The 14,371-nt window shown below is 39.7% G+C and overlaps 1 protein-coding gene across 3 annotated transcripts in view; it reads left to right on the top strand.

The window, feature by feature from the left end:
* xylb (xylulokinase homolog (H. influenzae)) overlaps window positions 1–14,371 on the top strand; it is a 353,065-nt gene that overhangs the window by 53,835 nt on the left and 284,859 nt on the right. For all 3 annotated transcript variants that reach the window (XR_007935308.1, XM_028804172.2, XM_051929119.1), the window contains exon 15: window positions 3,491–3,587. Coding sequence is in view for 2 of the 3 variants with exons in the window: in XM_028804172.2 (XP_028660005.1) it covers window positions 3,491–3,587 (97 nt within the window). In the remaining variant the exon portion in view is untranslated. The remainder of the gene's footprint in view (window positions 1–3,490; window positions 3,588–14,371) is intronic.

The raw sequence follows: 14,371 nt of genomic DNA, 5'->3' as shown, positions 1-14,371 counted from the left end.
CTGGTGGCATGGCCAGTCAGTGCCCTGAAGATTGAAACTCTGTGCGTGCAAAGATATATATATGGACGTGAAGGTCTGTGATACAATTTGCAATAGTTTTTTATTTGTAAGCTTTCAACAACCTACCAGGTGTCATCATCTGAGGAAAATGATTAGACATACAGGAATCAAAGGCAATATATAGAGAGGTGTAAGGGGATGGTGGATTAATATGGTGCGGTTCGGAAAGTTTTGGGTTATTATTTGGACATTCTTCTTTTTAAGCCTGTATATGCTGGGTTCAGGTCCAAGTGTCTGTTAATTGCATTTTCATTAGAGAGCTATATATACAGTGGAACCTCGGTTCACGACCGTAATTCGTTCCAAAACTCTGGTCGTAAACCGAGTTGGTCGTGAACCGAAGCAATTTGTCCCATAGGATTGTATGTAAATACAATTAATCCGTTCCAGACTGTATGAACTGTATGTAAATATATATATATTTTTAGTTTTTAAGCACAAATATAGTTAATTATACCATAGAATGCATAGCGTAATGGTAAACTAAATGTGAAAACATTGAATAACATTGAGAAAACCTTGAACAACAGAGAAAACTAACACTGCAATAGTTCGCGCTATAGTGCTAGGAACCGCTCGTTAAAAACACTTTTTTAATGAGTTTTAAGCACAGGGGAAAAATGAACATTTGAAAAATCCGTAATTTAATAAACCACCAAGAAAAATAACATTGCAACAATGCAGGCTATGAACCGATCACTGTAAACAGAACTGAAAACAAAAACAAGCCTTCTCTACTTTATGAGTCCCTCGCTCGCTCTCTCTCGCACCTGTGTGTGTGTGTGCGTGCGTCTCTCTTTTGCGAGCCTGGAGCGCCTGTGTGTGTGTGTGTCTCTCTAGAGCGCTCCTGTGTGTGTGCGCGCCTCTCTCTCCCGCGCCTGTGTGTGTGTGCGTGCCGCCTGGAGCTCCTGTGTGTGAGTCTCTCTAGAGCGCTCCTGTGTGTGTGCACGCCTGTCTCTCCCGCGCCTGTGTGTGTGTGTGTGTGTCTCTCTTTTGCGAGCCTGGAGCGCCTGTGTGTGTGTGTCTCTCTAGAGCGCTCCTGTGTGTGTGTGTGTGCCTCTCTCATATGTGCTCCTGTGTGTGTGCGCGGCTCTCTCTGTCTCGCGCTGCCTGTGTGTGTGCCTCTGTCTCTCGCTGCCTCTGTGTGTGTGTGTGTGTGTGTGTGTGTGTGTGTGTATGTGTGTGTGTGCGTGTGTGTGTGTGTCGCGCTCTCTCGCTCTCTCTCTTGCTCGCTGCACAGGAAATGCACAGGGAGAGATTGAACATGAACAAACCGAAAGGGAACCTGGCTTGTTCGTATACCGAGTGTGTGGTCGTGAACCAAGGCAAAACTTTGGTGAACTTTTTGGTCGTAAACCGAGTTGTACGTGTACCGAGACATACGTGAACCGAGGTTCCACTGTATATATATATTACTTATTGCTAGTTTGTGACCATATGTTGCTTGCAACATCAGTACAGGAACGCAGACAGCAAAAGAGACTGCTAACTCTGCAGCTCCACTACAGCTTCTTTCACTCTTTTTATGAGGACTGTATCATTGGCAGTGCTGCCACCACCAAGTGATAAAAAAAATAGGCTTGCAACCTGTAGGGGCTAGTTTTGGTAATTTCTACAACATGATTACCTTATTGTTTTCCTGTGGTACTTGGCAGCTAAATATCACGCTATTCTAATATCTTATCTAAAATCCCTAAGTCAAATTTGTTATTTAATTTGGAAGTTTTTAGGCTTCACCACAGTTTTAACAGAGTTTTACATGCAGTAGGTGTTGTGTGTGGAGATTCCCACAGTTCTGCGCCTATTGGTTAAGAGATGCCAAAACCTATGGGAAATGTCAGGTTTAGGGTAAGAGTATTACAGTGATCCAGGTACATATATCTAATATCTGCAATTAATGCAACATTAGAAAATTTATACAATTTTGACAATATAGGCCATTCATCCCTACAAAGCTCATTGGTTCTTTTCATGTTGTGCCTCCCAAATAACACTGAATCAGGTTTTTAAGCTCCCCAACCAAAGTCCTGCATTCTACCATACTACTTGGTAACTTATTCTCTGCATCTATGATTCTCTGTGTGAAAAAAACAACTTTCTAGTATTTGCCAAAAATGTACCCATAACCACTTTCCATCTGTGCCCTTTTGTTCTTGTTAAAGAACTCATTTTAATATAAAAGTTGTGATTCAAAATCTTCATTCCCTTCATAATTTTGAACACTTCAGCCATGTTACTTCTTATTCCCCAGTTTTTGTTTTTCAACAGGTGCTTTAGCACAGCACTGTGAAATGTACTATATTATAATCACTTAACCGTAATAGTTCAATCTCATCTTCTCCCTGAATTCTACCTTGATCATTACAGAAGAATAAATCTAGGCAGGCTACTTCTCTCATTGGCGCTTTAACATACTGAGTTACAAAACACTCACTAATTACATGTGTGAAATCCTGTTCTTCTGCTCTGTTATTTGTAAGGCTGTCCCAGATACTATGTGCATAATTATCACCCCTTATTAATATAATCCTGCCCTCTAAACATGTTTTTTTAATTAGTAATTTATTTTATTTAAGATATACTTTTAACTATTATCAGCTTTTCTGTAGCACAATCTAATTATGCAGTTTGTATCCATAATAATTTCTACTTAATTCCAGATATCCTTACAAAAATGTGGCTCATTGTACATTTGAGGCAGATACACATTCATTTTCTGTTCTCAAAAGAGTGAAAAGTGTAAATGTTAAGTATGGACAAGTAAATTTGTATACAAACATTTAAACATGATAGTGAAAAGTGCCAAAAATCGTTATCCGTTCACTGGATTTTAATTATTTTTAAAAAGGGAGGAGCGCTTTGTACAATCAAAGGAGGGTGTGACTGTTATTTGGCTTGCTTTCAAAGAAAAGCATTTAACTTTACAGGTGCAATCAGGTGTGAATGTGGTTCCTATAATAAAATATATCCTTCAATTTCCTGGAGCCCAGTTCATTGTTGATTCATCCTGTTGTGCAATTAACAAAAACAAAATAACTTCACATTTTCCTGTGCCACCGAGTGTGAGTGCTGTGTGCTAGTATGCTCTGCGTTGTATAAAGAACGATGATTCAAAGGATAGTTATCACAGAATGTATGTTGCAGAGAGCTGCCCTCATAGTGATTAACTTGTATTTTCGTGGAGTGAGTGAAACACGCCAAGTTCATTTTTGGGTTGGTCTACTATAAGTTTAACACACACACACAAAGCACTGAATATGAGTGACTCCTGCACTACCTCTTGAGCTGCTAATGGCAAACCTAAAATTTCAGTGATTTTAATTTAACACAAACTGAAGCTCTCTACTAGTTACTCAGACTGGGTAATCTCATTCCTTTACACAGACGCAGGGAAAGTTTTGTAATTGTTCTTTTTTCTTTCCTGTCGCAGGTACCTCATTTCTCAAAGCCCATTGAAATTAGAGCTCTTATTGAAGGACAGTTCTTGGCTAGGAGACTTCATGCAGAAAAACTGGGCTATAAAATCAGTAAGTGAAATTTAATGGCAGTTTTGTACTTTTTTTAACTTTACACATTGAGGTATATAAATTATATAACGATAGTTTGGCAGTGTTCAGTGTGAGAAGGAGATCTGTTTGTTACATTTGACAGTTTATTGGTGGTGATTTTATTTTATTTCTTAAATAGACTGTTCAGTCCCTAGTGCACTCGTGGCCTGTTGTCGTAACATTTTAGAGTACTTGTTCACATTACAAAGGTTCACATTAACAAGTACACATTTATTTTTAGCAATAAACATCTTTATGCTTTGATCTGCACGTTAAACATCTGCTGTATGTTTATATCCACTGTTTACCGAGCAAAAGCATTGAATCAATTTCAGTTTAATTTGGGTTTTTTTGCTGCAAGTTTTTGTGATTTCATTTTGTATTTGTAATGCTCAACTATGTCTCTGTTTTATTACAATACTAGCTGTCACCCATGGCCCTGTCCGTGTAGTAGTGAAACAAGAAAAACTTTAAAAATCAATAAAAAAACAGGTATCGCTAGCTAAGCGGAAGCAAGGTCCGCTCCAAAACGTGGCCACAGGTAGAGCGATTCGAATGGAGGCTGGCGCATGAGTGAGCAGAGCCCCGCCCGACTCCCCACTCCTGACTTCACGCTTACTCCTCCCCTCGGCCCACAGCCTCTGTCTCGGGTTAACACGAATAAATCGCTCCTGCAGGCGAACCATGATACTTAACGCGATGAGAGCAGTCGCACAATCAACTGGAATGTTCAAGCAAAATATAGAAAAAAACCCAATCTAAATCCGTTAAGTAGTTCCCTCGTGAAAAGCGGACAGACAGACATCCATCCATCCATTTTCTAACCCGCTGAATCCGAACACAGGGTCACGGGGGTCTGCTGGAGCCAATCCCAGCCAACACAGGGCACAAGGCAGGAAGCAATCCCGGGCAGAGTGCCAACCCACCGCAGGACACACACAAACCAGACAGATGTTGGATATTATATATATAGAGATGAACTCTTAAATGTGTTTAATTCACTTAATCTTTATCAAACATAACATAACTCAAATTTAAAAAGAAAAATTCTATAGGTCCTTTTAAATTTAGTAATAATGAATAGAAATACAGTGGAACCTCCGTTTGCGAGTAACTTGGTTTACGAGTGTTTTGCAAAACAAGCTAAAATTTTTAATAAATTTTGACTTGATAAACCAGCGAAGTCTTGCATTATGAGTGGTATGTATCCTCTGAGCGTCATGTGATCACAACTGCACTAATCGTCTCCTATTCTCCGTCTGAGTTGGCGTGCCTCATTCATATAGTCAACATCCGTACGAGCGTATACTGTTTACTACAGCATTGTGTGTGTGTGCATGCATGTGCGTGTGTGTCTGCTGTGACGTGCGAGTCCCCGTCTTGCACCCCAAAACACGAAGCTGAGTCTCAGTACTTTAGCAACACCAGCTTTATTCAGCTTGAAACAGCAACAGCGCGTTTTTTTATTGTAGCGGGATCTGCCTCTCCTATACGCAGACACAGCAGTCAGGCAGGGTCGTGGCCAAGTAGTACTGTGCCCTGCGCATTTATAATGTTCCTTGTTCCATGTATCACCCATCGACGGCAGGCACTTATAGCATGTCGGCGATCTTTTTGGATTTGCTTTTATGACGAACTGCTACAGCGCTGGGAGACAGCGATTGCTTTGGGACGCTCTTCCGTGTGTCGTCCCATTGGGTGGAATCCCACAAGAGTTTAGAAACTCACTCACACCAGCCATGATTCTTTTCAAAGGTAAAGTGCAGGTTAATTTGTTTTATGTATTTTTACTTTATATTTTGTATTAATCATTTTTATATGAATAGTTTTGGGTTGTGGAACGAATCATCTGAGTTTCCATTATTTCTTATGGGGAAATTCACTTTGACATATGAGTGCTTTGGACTGCGAGCACGTTTACGGAACGAATTATGCTCGCAAACCGAGGTTCCACTTTAATTGCTTTTTTCTTTCTTTGATGTGACACACATAGGCAGGCTCTGGTGTACCCAGTTATCTTTAAAAGTCTTAAAATCTGAACTCTGCCTTGGTACGTTTAATGTGTTTCTCACACGTTCCCATATCTTGGCAGTCCTGCAGTTGGTTGGTGCAATTTCAAACCATATTCTGGGCTAAATACAGTAGTTATTTTTCAGGGTGGTTGGAATTGGAAAATTGGACATTAGTGGTTACTGGCACAGTGCCAGTTAGCTGATTTCTGAATTTGCTTCTCTGAAAAGACTTGGGATCATCCAGGGTTTTATTTTTAATAGGAATGCTGTAAACAGATTTATTTTTTCTTTCTCTCCATTGTCAATTGATTATATTTTTTCTACCTCTACATAGAGTTAGCATTGTCTCTATTATATTTGAAACAAAGAATATGTACTTGTAAGCTGATTTTGTGGTTTTCTATTAGTTAAAAAGAAATGATTTATGCTCATACATTCTTTTTTGTCATGGTGCCTTTAAGGTGTTGACATGTTGCATGTTGGATGGGTGTGTAATGAAAGAAAGAATTTTACTATACCCTGTACACGTGACACTACTACTACTACTACTACTGTATAATTCATGTAAAACTTTTCTTTTTGTCTAAAGTGATGTTCTGCATGTTGTCAAATGCAATTGGGACTTGACTGGAAAAACCTGGGTGGCTCATTAGTGAAAAAAAAGTTGGTTTATTCTGGTGCCCTTTTATCTAGTATTAGATTTTGGTTGAAGACCTGAAAACGTTTAGTGTTAAATGTTTTCAGTGACAGAGGAAATAAAAATGGTAAGGCATAGATCAGGGTAAGGATATTTATTAAGTGTTCCCAGAAGCACAATGGCTTCAAAAGTTGTAGAATGGATTCTTCCTGGAGTTAGCCGTGCAGCCAAAGTAACTGAGTAAGAAGGGCCTTACTCAGGTAGGCGAACCAGAGCCCATTTGTCACTCTTACAAAGCTTCAGAAGTCCTCTTCTGAGATGAGAGAACCTGTCGCAAGGATGACCATCTCAGTAGCACTTCATCAGTCATCCATCATTTATGGTAGAATGGCTAGGCCGAAGCCACTCATGAGTAAAAGGCATTTAAACGACTTTAAGAGCAGTAGAATAAAGATCCTTCTTGTCTGATGAGCTAAAAATTAAATTTTTAAGTAGAGCTCAAAATGTTGTGAGTTGCTTTGGTTAAAAGCGTTGGCCAAATAAATAAATGTATATGTAATGTAGAGCGCCATGCTTTGTATCTGGCAAAGACCAGACTCTGCTCATCACTGCCCAATACTACAGTATGTCTGTGGTGAAGCATGGTGGTGGCAGCATCTTGATATGGAGTGCTTCTCAGTGGCAGGAACAGGAAAACTGGTTAGAGATGAGGGAAAGATGAATGCAGCCAAGTACAGAGAGGTCTTTAAAGAAAACCTGTTACAAGAGTGTATGTTACCTCCAACTGGGGCGACAGTTCATCTTTCAGCATGACAGTGACCCAAAGCATACAGCAAAGACATGCTGGAGTGATGCTGGGACAAATCTTTGACTATCCTTGAATGACCTGGCCAAAGCCCAGATTTATCCCCCATAACCCATCTATGGAGAGACCTGAATATGTCAGTTTACATATCTAACAGAGCTTGAGAAGATCTGCCAGGAGGAATGGAATAAACTGCCCAAATCCAAGTGTGCAAAGCTTGTAGAAACTTACCATATAAGATTTGAAGCTGTAATTGGTGCCAAAGGGCTTCAACAAAATACTGAATTAAGGGTCTGAATACTTACCGTACATGAATAATTTTTAATATGTTTGCAAAACTTTCAGGAAACATGCTGTCACTTTGGCATTATGGTAGATTGATGGACAAAACTGGCAAATACTGTACATACTCACATATAAGTGAGGTCTTGAAACCCGAAAATCGATCATAAAATCAGACCCCGAATTATACGTATGTTCAAAAATGCGACACTTAAATTTTTTTTTTTTTACAATCTCACAGCAGTTTCTCAGACACATTGAATTTTGTTGCAGCAGTGCAGTTACCAATTTCTTTCGCCACTTCAACAACTTTTAATTTAAAACCAGCTTCATATTTTCTTCTGATCGAACACTCCATCGTAGATAAGGGATGCTGTTATGATAAAGGTGTATGAGGGTGTGAGATACAAAAAAACACAAAACAGTGCAAACGTTGCTTCGGAATTGTTCGGGTATTACCGTGTGGTCACACAGGCACAATACATTAAAAAAAAGGCAGTGTGCTCCGTGGTTACTCTCTCAGGTGGGCATTAGCATACCATTATCTCTTGGACCAATATCGTGAGTTTTCCGTATTCGACTTATACAACCGACATTATAAAATACCAGAAATTATACAGTAAAATCAAGCTCTGACTTATCTGCAGGAGAACTTAAACGTGAGTATATATAGTATATCAATTTAAAATTAAATCTATAACCCAATAAAGTTTGCAGTAAGTGAAGGGGCCTGAATACTTTTGGAATCCACTGTATATATAAAAATTGGGCTTAAAGCTCTCTCATTATTTATGGCACCTTTAAGGGAATCGAAACGTTCGAGCTATTATAGAGTGGTACATTTTGTAGTACTGTATATTTAAAAGGTGATTTACTGAAATTTTACTCTGATAGTCTGAAATTTGTTCCATGTGTGGCCTTTGTTATGGCTATCAACATAACATATTTTTGTAGCAGTATGTTACATGTATGCTGAAGGAATATAGCTTTGTAAGTGCCTGCTTTGATCTTGTGCTACTGCATAATCTGTATTTAAATGCAACTAAAGCACTAAAATAGTATGCTAAGTGCATTAAACTGATTCAACAGATGTTAAATTATAGTCCTTGACTACATTACATGAACTCCTTTTGAGAACTGTTATTATTTGGAAGTAATATCATACCAATGGTTAAATGCTTTTAGGTGCAGAAATAACATAAGATTGCCATTTACAAAAATCACGTTTCAGACAATTCCTGTGTACGTTACACAGCAAGATACATTTTAGCTGAGGTAATTTTGAGTCAGTGGAATCTACAGGGGCACAGCACAGTGCTCCATCACCATCTAGTGGTACATTTTAGTAATTACGTTTTTAAAAGGCTTTCCTTTATTTTTAATTTTTAGGGTTCTGGGTTTTTTTTTTAGATTCTTACTGTATTGTTGCCTCTGACTAGTTTTAGTTCTGTAATTCGTGTTTTCCAGATTCTGTCAGGATTGCTGCATATTGTCATGTCAAGATTTATCTCTTGCGTGCAATCTTAAGTACAAATCCATTTATATCATCTATAGCAGGGGTGGGCAAAGTCATTCCTGGAGGGCCACAGTGGCCCCGGATTTTTGTTCCATCCCAGTTGCTTAATTAGAAAACAATCCTTGCCAATAATTACATCTCATGGCGTGTTAGTGCTTTAACTCTGCTATGTCAAGTCATTCTCATATCCTAGATTTTTTTTTCCATTCTAAGGATGTCATCCAAATACTTTGAAGTGTAAAACGGATGGGTAATTCTCAATCCTTCACTTTTTTCTCTTCTCTTTCCTTCCAAGTATTTAATTAAACCAAATAGTGCACAATAAATACACACAGGTGTAAAGGGTAACAAACAAAATGGATAACTGCTGGTTTCTTTTGTCATTTGCATCTTATTGCTAATAAAGAACAATTAAAAACTGAGAATGCAGCTGTTTAAGACTTAAATAAGCAACAAGGGTTCAAAATCTTAATGAGGGAAATAACTAAAATGAAGAAGAAGTGTTACTACAGCAATAAGTGCTTCTTGTTAAGCAATTGGTTGGAACAAAAACCTGCAGCCACTGCGGCCCTCCAGGACTGAATCTGCCCACCCCTGATCTATAGTTCTCAGATTAATTCTACATTGTAGGTTGTATCAGCACTGGAGATGACAAACAGAATGGTGGTGCAATGAAAACCACCTGGAACTGAATAATAATATAATGAAGGAGAAGGCACTATAATGGAGAAGTGGGTGGAGGCATTGAACACTTAAAATATCTGGGGATCCATCTTTTCAATAGATTGGGTTTAATGGATAACATAGATCTGCTTTAAAAAAGATCCAGTGCAGGCTGTTTTTTGAATACACTTAGGTTCTTTAATATGAATGAGAAGCTGCTGGAGGAGTTCTGCTTGTCCACAGTAGCCAGTGCTCTAAGCTTGTTCTGCTGCCGGGGTAACATCAGCTTGTGGGATGTGTCAGGGTTACTATTACTATTATAAAGAATAGTTAAGATTACCCTTACAAATGTGTCCAACAATAGCCATCCTTTATTACAACAAGCTTGAGCGAGCCTTCCATGTAGTCAGGTGAGTTCAGCATGACAAGATGGAGAATCTAGCAAAGTAAAAATCTTAAATAAGCTGGGTTCATTTGCATAACAGTGTTAAGAGCAAAGCAGTTTTTTACTAATTAGAATATAGGTAATTTTGGGTCCCAATCCAGGTGGTTTGTCGTTTGGTGAGTGAGGCAACAAGCTGTATCAGTGCATGCTGCCAACCTGTATCTTTGTGTGTCTAAAGGTCCCAAAATAGTTAAACATATGAAAAGTCTTTGGCACACATCTATATCTAAAAAGAAATTCATATATATAAATTATTATTGCAATCAAAATTAAAATTATTGTTATCTCATCATTCTCTTGGTATTGTCCTGTATAAATGGAATAGGATGTCTTAGTTAAACAGGCAAGCACAGTCAGAAGCACTTTACAAATTCATGCAGAACATTTTTCCATAACAGATGCCGATCACCACACCGTTTCTATTAATCAATGATGTCTTGGAAGAACATTAGGCAGGTAGGCCTGTGGTAATAAGAAAAAATGGTAGGTGAGGAACTAGTAGGCAATACTCCAACTAGATCACTTGGGCCAGACAACCCAACATAGTGGAATAGCTGACGCACATTCTCTGTACAATTCATTTACAGGAGGCAGGCATTACAGAAAACATCTTCTGTCCTTACTATTCTGTCATTCCAATAGTGAGGATAGCAGGTAAGCTGAATAGCAGATCTGTTCTTTAATGACTGTGTCAGGTTAATGGGTAGACTCCTACAGGAGTTTATCAAAGGTAATTGTGGTTTTGGAGTTTAAGGGTAACCTTTAATCCTAGAAATAATTACAAGGCTAACCCAAAAATGATTTCAGGACCAATCATTTGATTGGTGAGAACAGATAAAACAGAATATAGAGAAAGGAATGGAAGGTGAGAAAGGGAAGTATTATTTTAGACAGGCAGGGTAGTCAATGAGTTACTCAGTTTATGCAAAGCAGATTAATAAGTACAGGGGGAGTCAAAATGAAGTACCACATTTCTCAAGGTCATTGTGTGAAGTAGAGGCAGCTGAGTGTGTTGGGGTGGGGGTCCTATGATAGGTGATCCCTTGTAGTTTTCAGTCAGCAAAATGCCTTGGTCTGGTGCGCACCCTACTTTTGCTGTCAAAACGTTCTTAAAAAGCAACAAATCCATCATCACTTCACAACACTCCTTCCGAACGCACTTTAGCATTTCTCCTAATGGTGACGTCCCAAATTGGAAAACAATTCTTTAATGGGTGGCTAAATTTAGACAGATTGGTACAACACCGAACAGAAAATCTTCAGGCTGTCCTCGGACTGTATGATCTCCTGAAAACATCCAAGCTGTAAGGTCATCAACTTTTCAGTCTCTTAAGCCGTTCAACGAACAAACATGCTTCTGACTTAGGCATTTCCAACACATCTTTGAGGAGGATTTTGCATGAGGACCTTAATTTCCATTCATATAAAATGATGGCAGTGGAGGAATTCACTGAAAGAGGCTGGGAGAGCCGTAGAGAGTTGTGCACAACCATTCTGCACACCGTTCATCGAGATGCCATTGTCATGTGCAGCGACTAGGCACATTTCTATTTTAATGGTTACGTAAATAAGCAAAACTTTTGCTATTGGGCTGAAACCAACCCTCGTGAACTTCATCAGTGACCCCTTCACAGTGTGTGTGTTACAGTTTGGTGCGCCGTTTCAGAATTTTTCATTGTAGGCCCTTAGTTTTTTAAGGAGGGAGAGCAACAGTCACTGTCACTTCAGAACGTTACATTGAAATGCTAGAGAACTTTTTTCAGGCCCAACTAGAAGAAATGGATGTGGTGGATGCCTGGTTTCAACAGGATGGAGCAACAGCTCATATGGTGTGGAAATTCATGCATATTTTGCAGGAAATGTTTCCGAGGAAGCTGATCTCCCTGCGCAGTAATGTCGGGTGGCCTTCTATGGTGTAGCAGGACCAGAGCTCACGTCAAAATTCCACTTTTTAAAATAAATAATCACCACATTCGCGGCTTAGCAAGGGGGCGTGGTGTGTGTGTGGCCGAGCGGTTCCCGGGGAATTCGTGATGCGGGCGGTTCTCACTTAAGTGCACAGGTGAGGAGTCGTCCACATCCGTAATTGTTCCCGGAAGCTGCTGATTGCCACAGATGATCCACGTCCCCGTGATAAATAGAAGCTCGAGGTGGCTAGCAGGGGTTGGGAGATAAAGGAAAGAAGAAAAAAAAATGAACGGGAGGTTAAGGGTGAAGAAGACGGCAGGAAGCAGGAGGGAGAAAGCTGGTTGAGGAGAGGAGGAGAACAAGCGAGCGCAGACTCGTGCTGATAACAAGCAGCTGGGAGAGGCAAACCTGAGTGGGATGTTTGGCCAGCACCTGAGGGCTGACGGTAGTGGTCGCTCCTGCTGAGGGCTTGTTGGGAGCAGGAGTGACCAGGAGAAGGTTGGCTCACCACAGTGAAGGCAGCGGGAGTTGGTGATTTGGAATAGAATCCCCAGCGTGAGCGTCCTGGCCTTTGGGGGAAAACCAAGTCTCGGTCTGGTAGGGGCTAAACGAAGCCAGGGATTGGGAGGCCACCAGACCATTCGAATAAAGCAAAGAAGATCAGCTGCATGTAGGATGACTCAACTGGTGCATAGTCTGGATGGGAGAAGCAGGGGAGTCACCAGTAAAAGAAGGCACCGTGCTTTGTGTTTTCAAAGAGACTGTTTCCAGCCATTGTTTTAACTTCGTTGTTTTTTTTAAAGGATGTTTTTTTTTGATGGATTTTAACCACCACCCTTTTCACTTGTTTTTATGGATTATTTATTTAAGGATATTTTGATACACAGCACTTTTTTATTTGAAGACCTTGTTTTTTGCCTTTTTTAAAGCACTTTACACTTTTGCACCATCCACTTGCTTTGTTGTGCCTCACTGCCTAGCTCATCTGTGGTTCAAGGGCTTCCAGAAGCTGTATGGGAGCATGGAGTAGAACCCGCATCGTCACACCTTCATGTTCGGCTGATCTCACTCCATGCGATTTCTTTTTGTGGGGATCTCAAGTCGAAGGTATTCACACACTGACTTCAAAACCTTGAAGCCCTCAAGGATGCTATTTGCTACTAAACTGCCGCTTGAAATGGCCGAACGAGTCATGCGAGCATTCAGAAATTGCCTCAAAGAGTGTATTGCTAATGATGGCCACCACTGAAGACATCATTTTTAAAACACAGTGAAAAAAATCTATTTTGTATACCCTTTCTTGTGTTGTAATGAAATTTATTTTATCTTATAGTGTTTGTGTATAATAAACGTTTAAAATGTGGTACTAAGCCCAGAGATGCTACAGTGTTATATTTTTTTCATTTTTATTTCATGATGTTAGTCTTGAGGGGCCAGACGTGATTCCGAAACAAGAATACACGTCTGAGGACAACTTGTTGGAAAAATTAGTAGTGAATAGTGCTGCAAAGGCTAAACACACAGGACTTCTTCCTTAAAGATCCACCCCTGAGTCCTTCAGTCCGTTCATTAAACTAAACTGTCAGGATTTAAGGGAGAGAGCAAAAGAAACTGAATAAAAGACTTGACTCTGAAAGGAAATAAAAAGCTAAAACTGCTGTCATCCATTCAGGAGCTTAGAAGCACAAGGTAGCTGAAGCTTAGTGATTGATTTGTATGTTGTAATGACAGAGGAGACAGACAGACACACGTAGACCACCACAGCTGCACACATTCGAGAAGTGCTTCTGTTTGCTATGATATCTTTCTTGTCATTTTGACTATTGTACCACTATATGGCATAACATCAGAAAACAGAGTTTAGATAAGCATTGTTGTTTATGGATATGCTAAGTGTTAAAATGCTGTAGCGCTATGGCATGTTTACATTTCCAATTAAACAGTAAAGTTAACTTGCTTTAGTTTCTCGCTTGAATGTGCAATTGAAAGATGGGTGGTGTGCAGCCTTGTCCATACTTTCGTGGTGTCGTTTGGCAGATTTGCTGATACAGGTATGTTGAGTCCTGAAATTGGCATTTCCTGTGGCTCTTCATTATCAGCTCTCTAAACAGGAGTCCTTTTGACGGGGTGTGAAACTCCTTTTTTTTCAAAGTTTTTAGTTCATATTTTCACAAGCATAGCTGCCAAGGCTTTCAACCTTACATGTATTCCAACACTATTGTCGTAACTGTGAAAAACAGAAAGCCTACACAGCACCTGCAACAACCTATCATTCATGGTTACCTTTGATGTCTTTGAATGCCAATGTATAATCTGATGCTGCAAAAAGGTCTTTCACTTGCAACAGGTTACGTTTATTTTTAACATGTGTGATTTACTCTGCATACGCGACGCACATTTATGTTGAATAGGGTTTTTTGGGGACTTGTCAATTGTTCATCATAATCAGAAGTTTGCTGTCTGTTGGATTAGGTTAACAAGAACACAGCTACTCT

The sequence above is a fragment of the Erpetoichthys calabaricus genome, chromosome 6 (genome assembly GCF_900747795.2).
Source record: "Erpetoichthys calabaricus chromosome 6, fErpCal1.3, whole genome shotgun sequence".
In the NCBI taxonomy this organism is placed as follows: Eukaryota; Metazoa; Chordata; class Cladistia; order Polypteriformes; family Polypteridae; genus Erpetoichthys; species Erpetoichthys calabaricus.
This window is presented reverse-complemented; position numbering and strand designations above follow the sequence as displayed.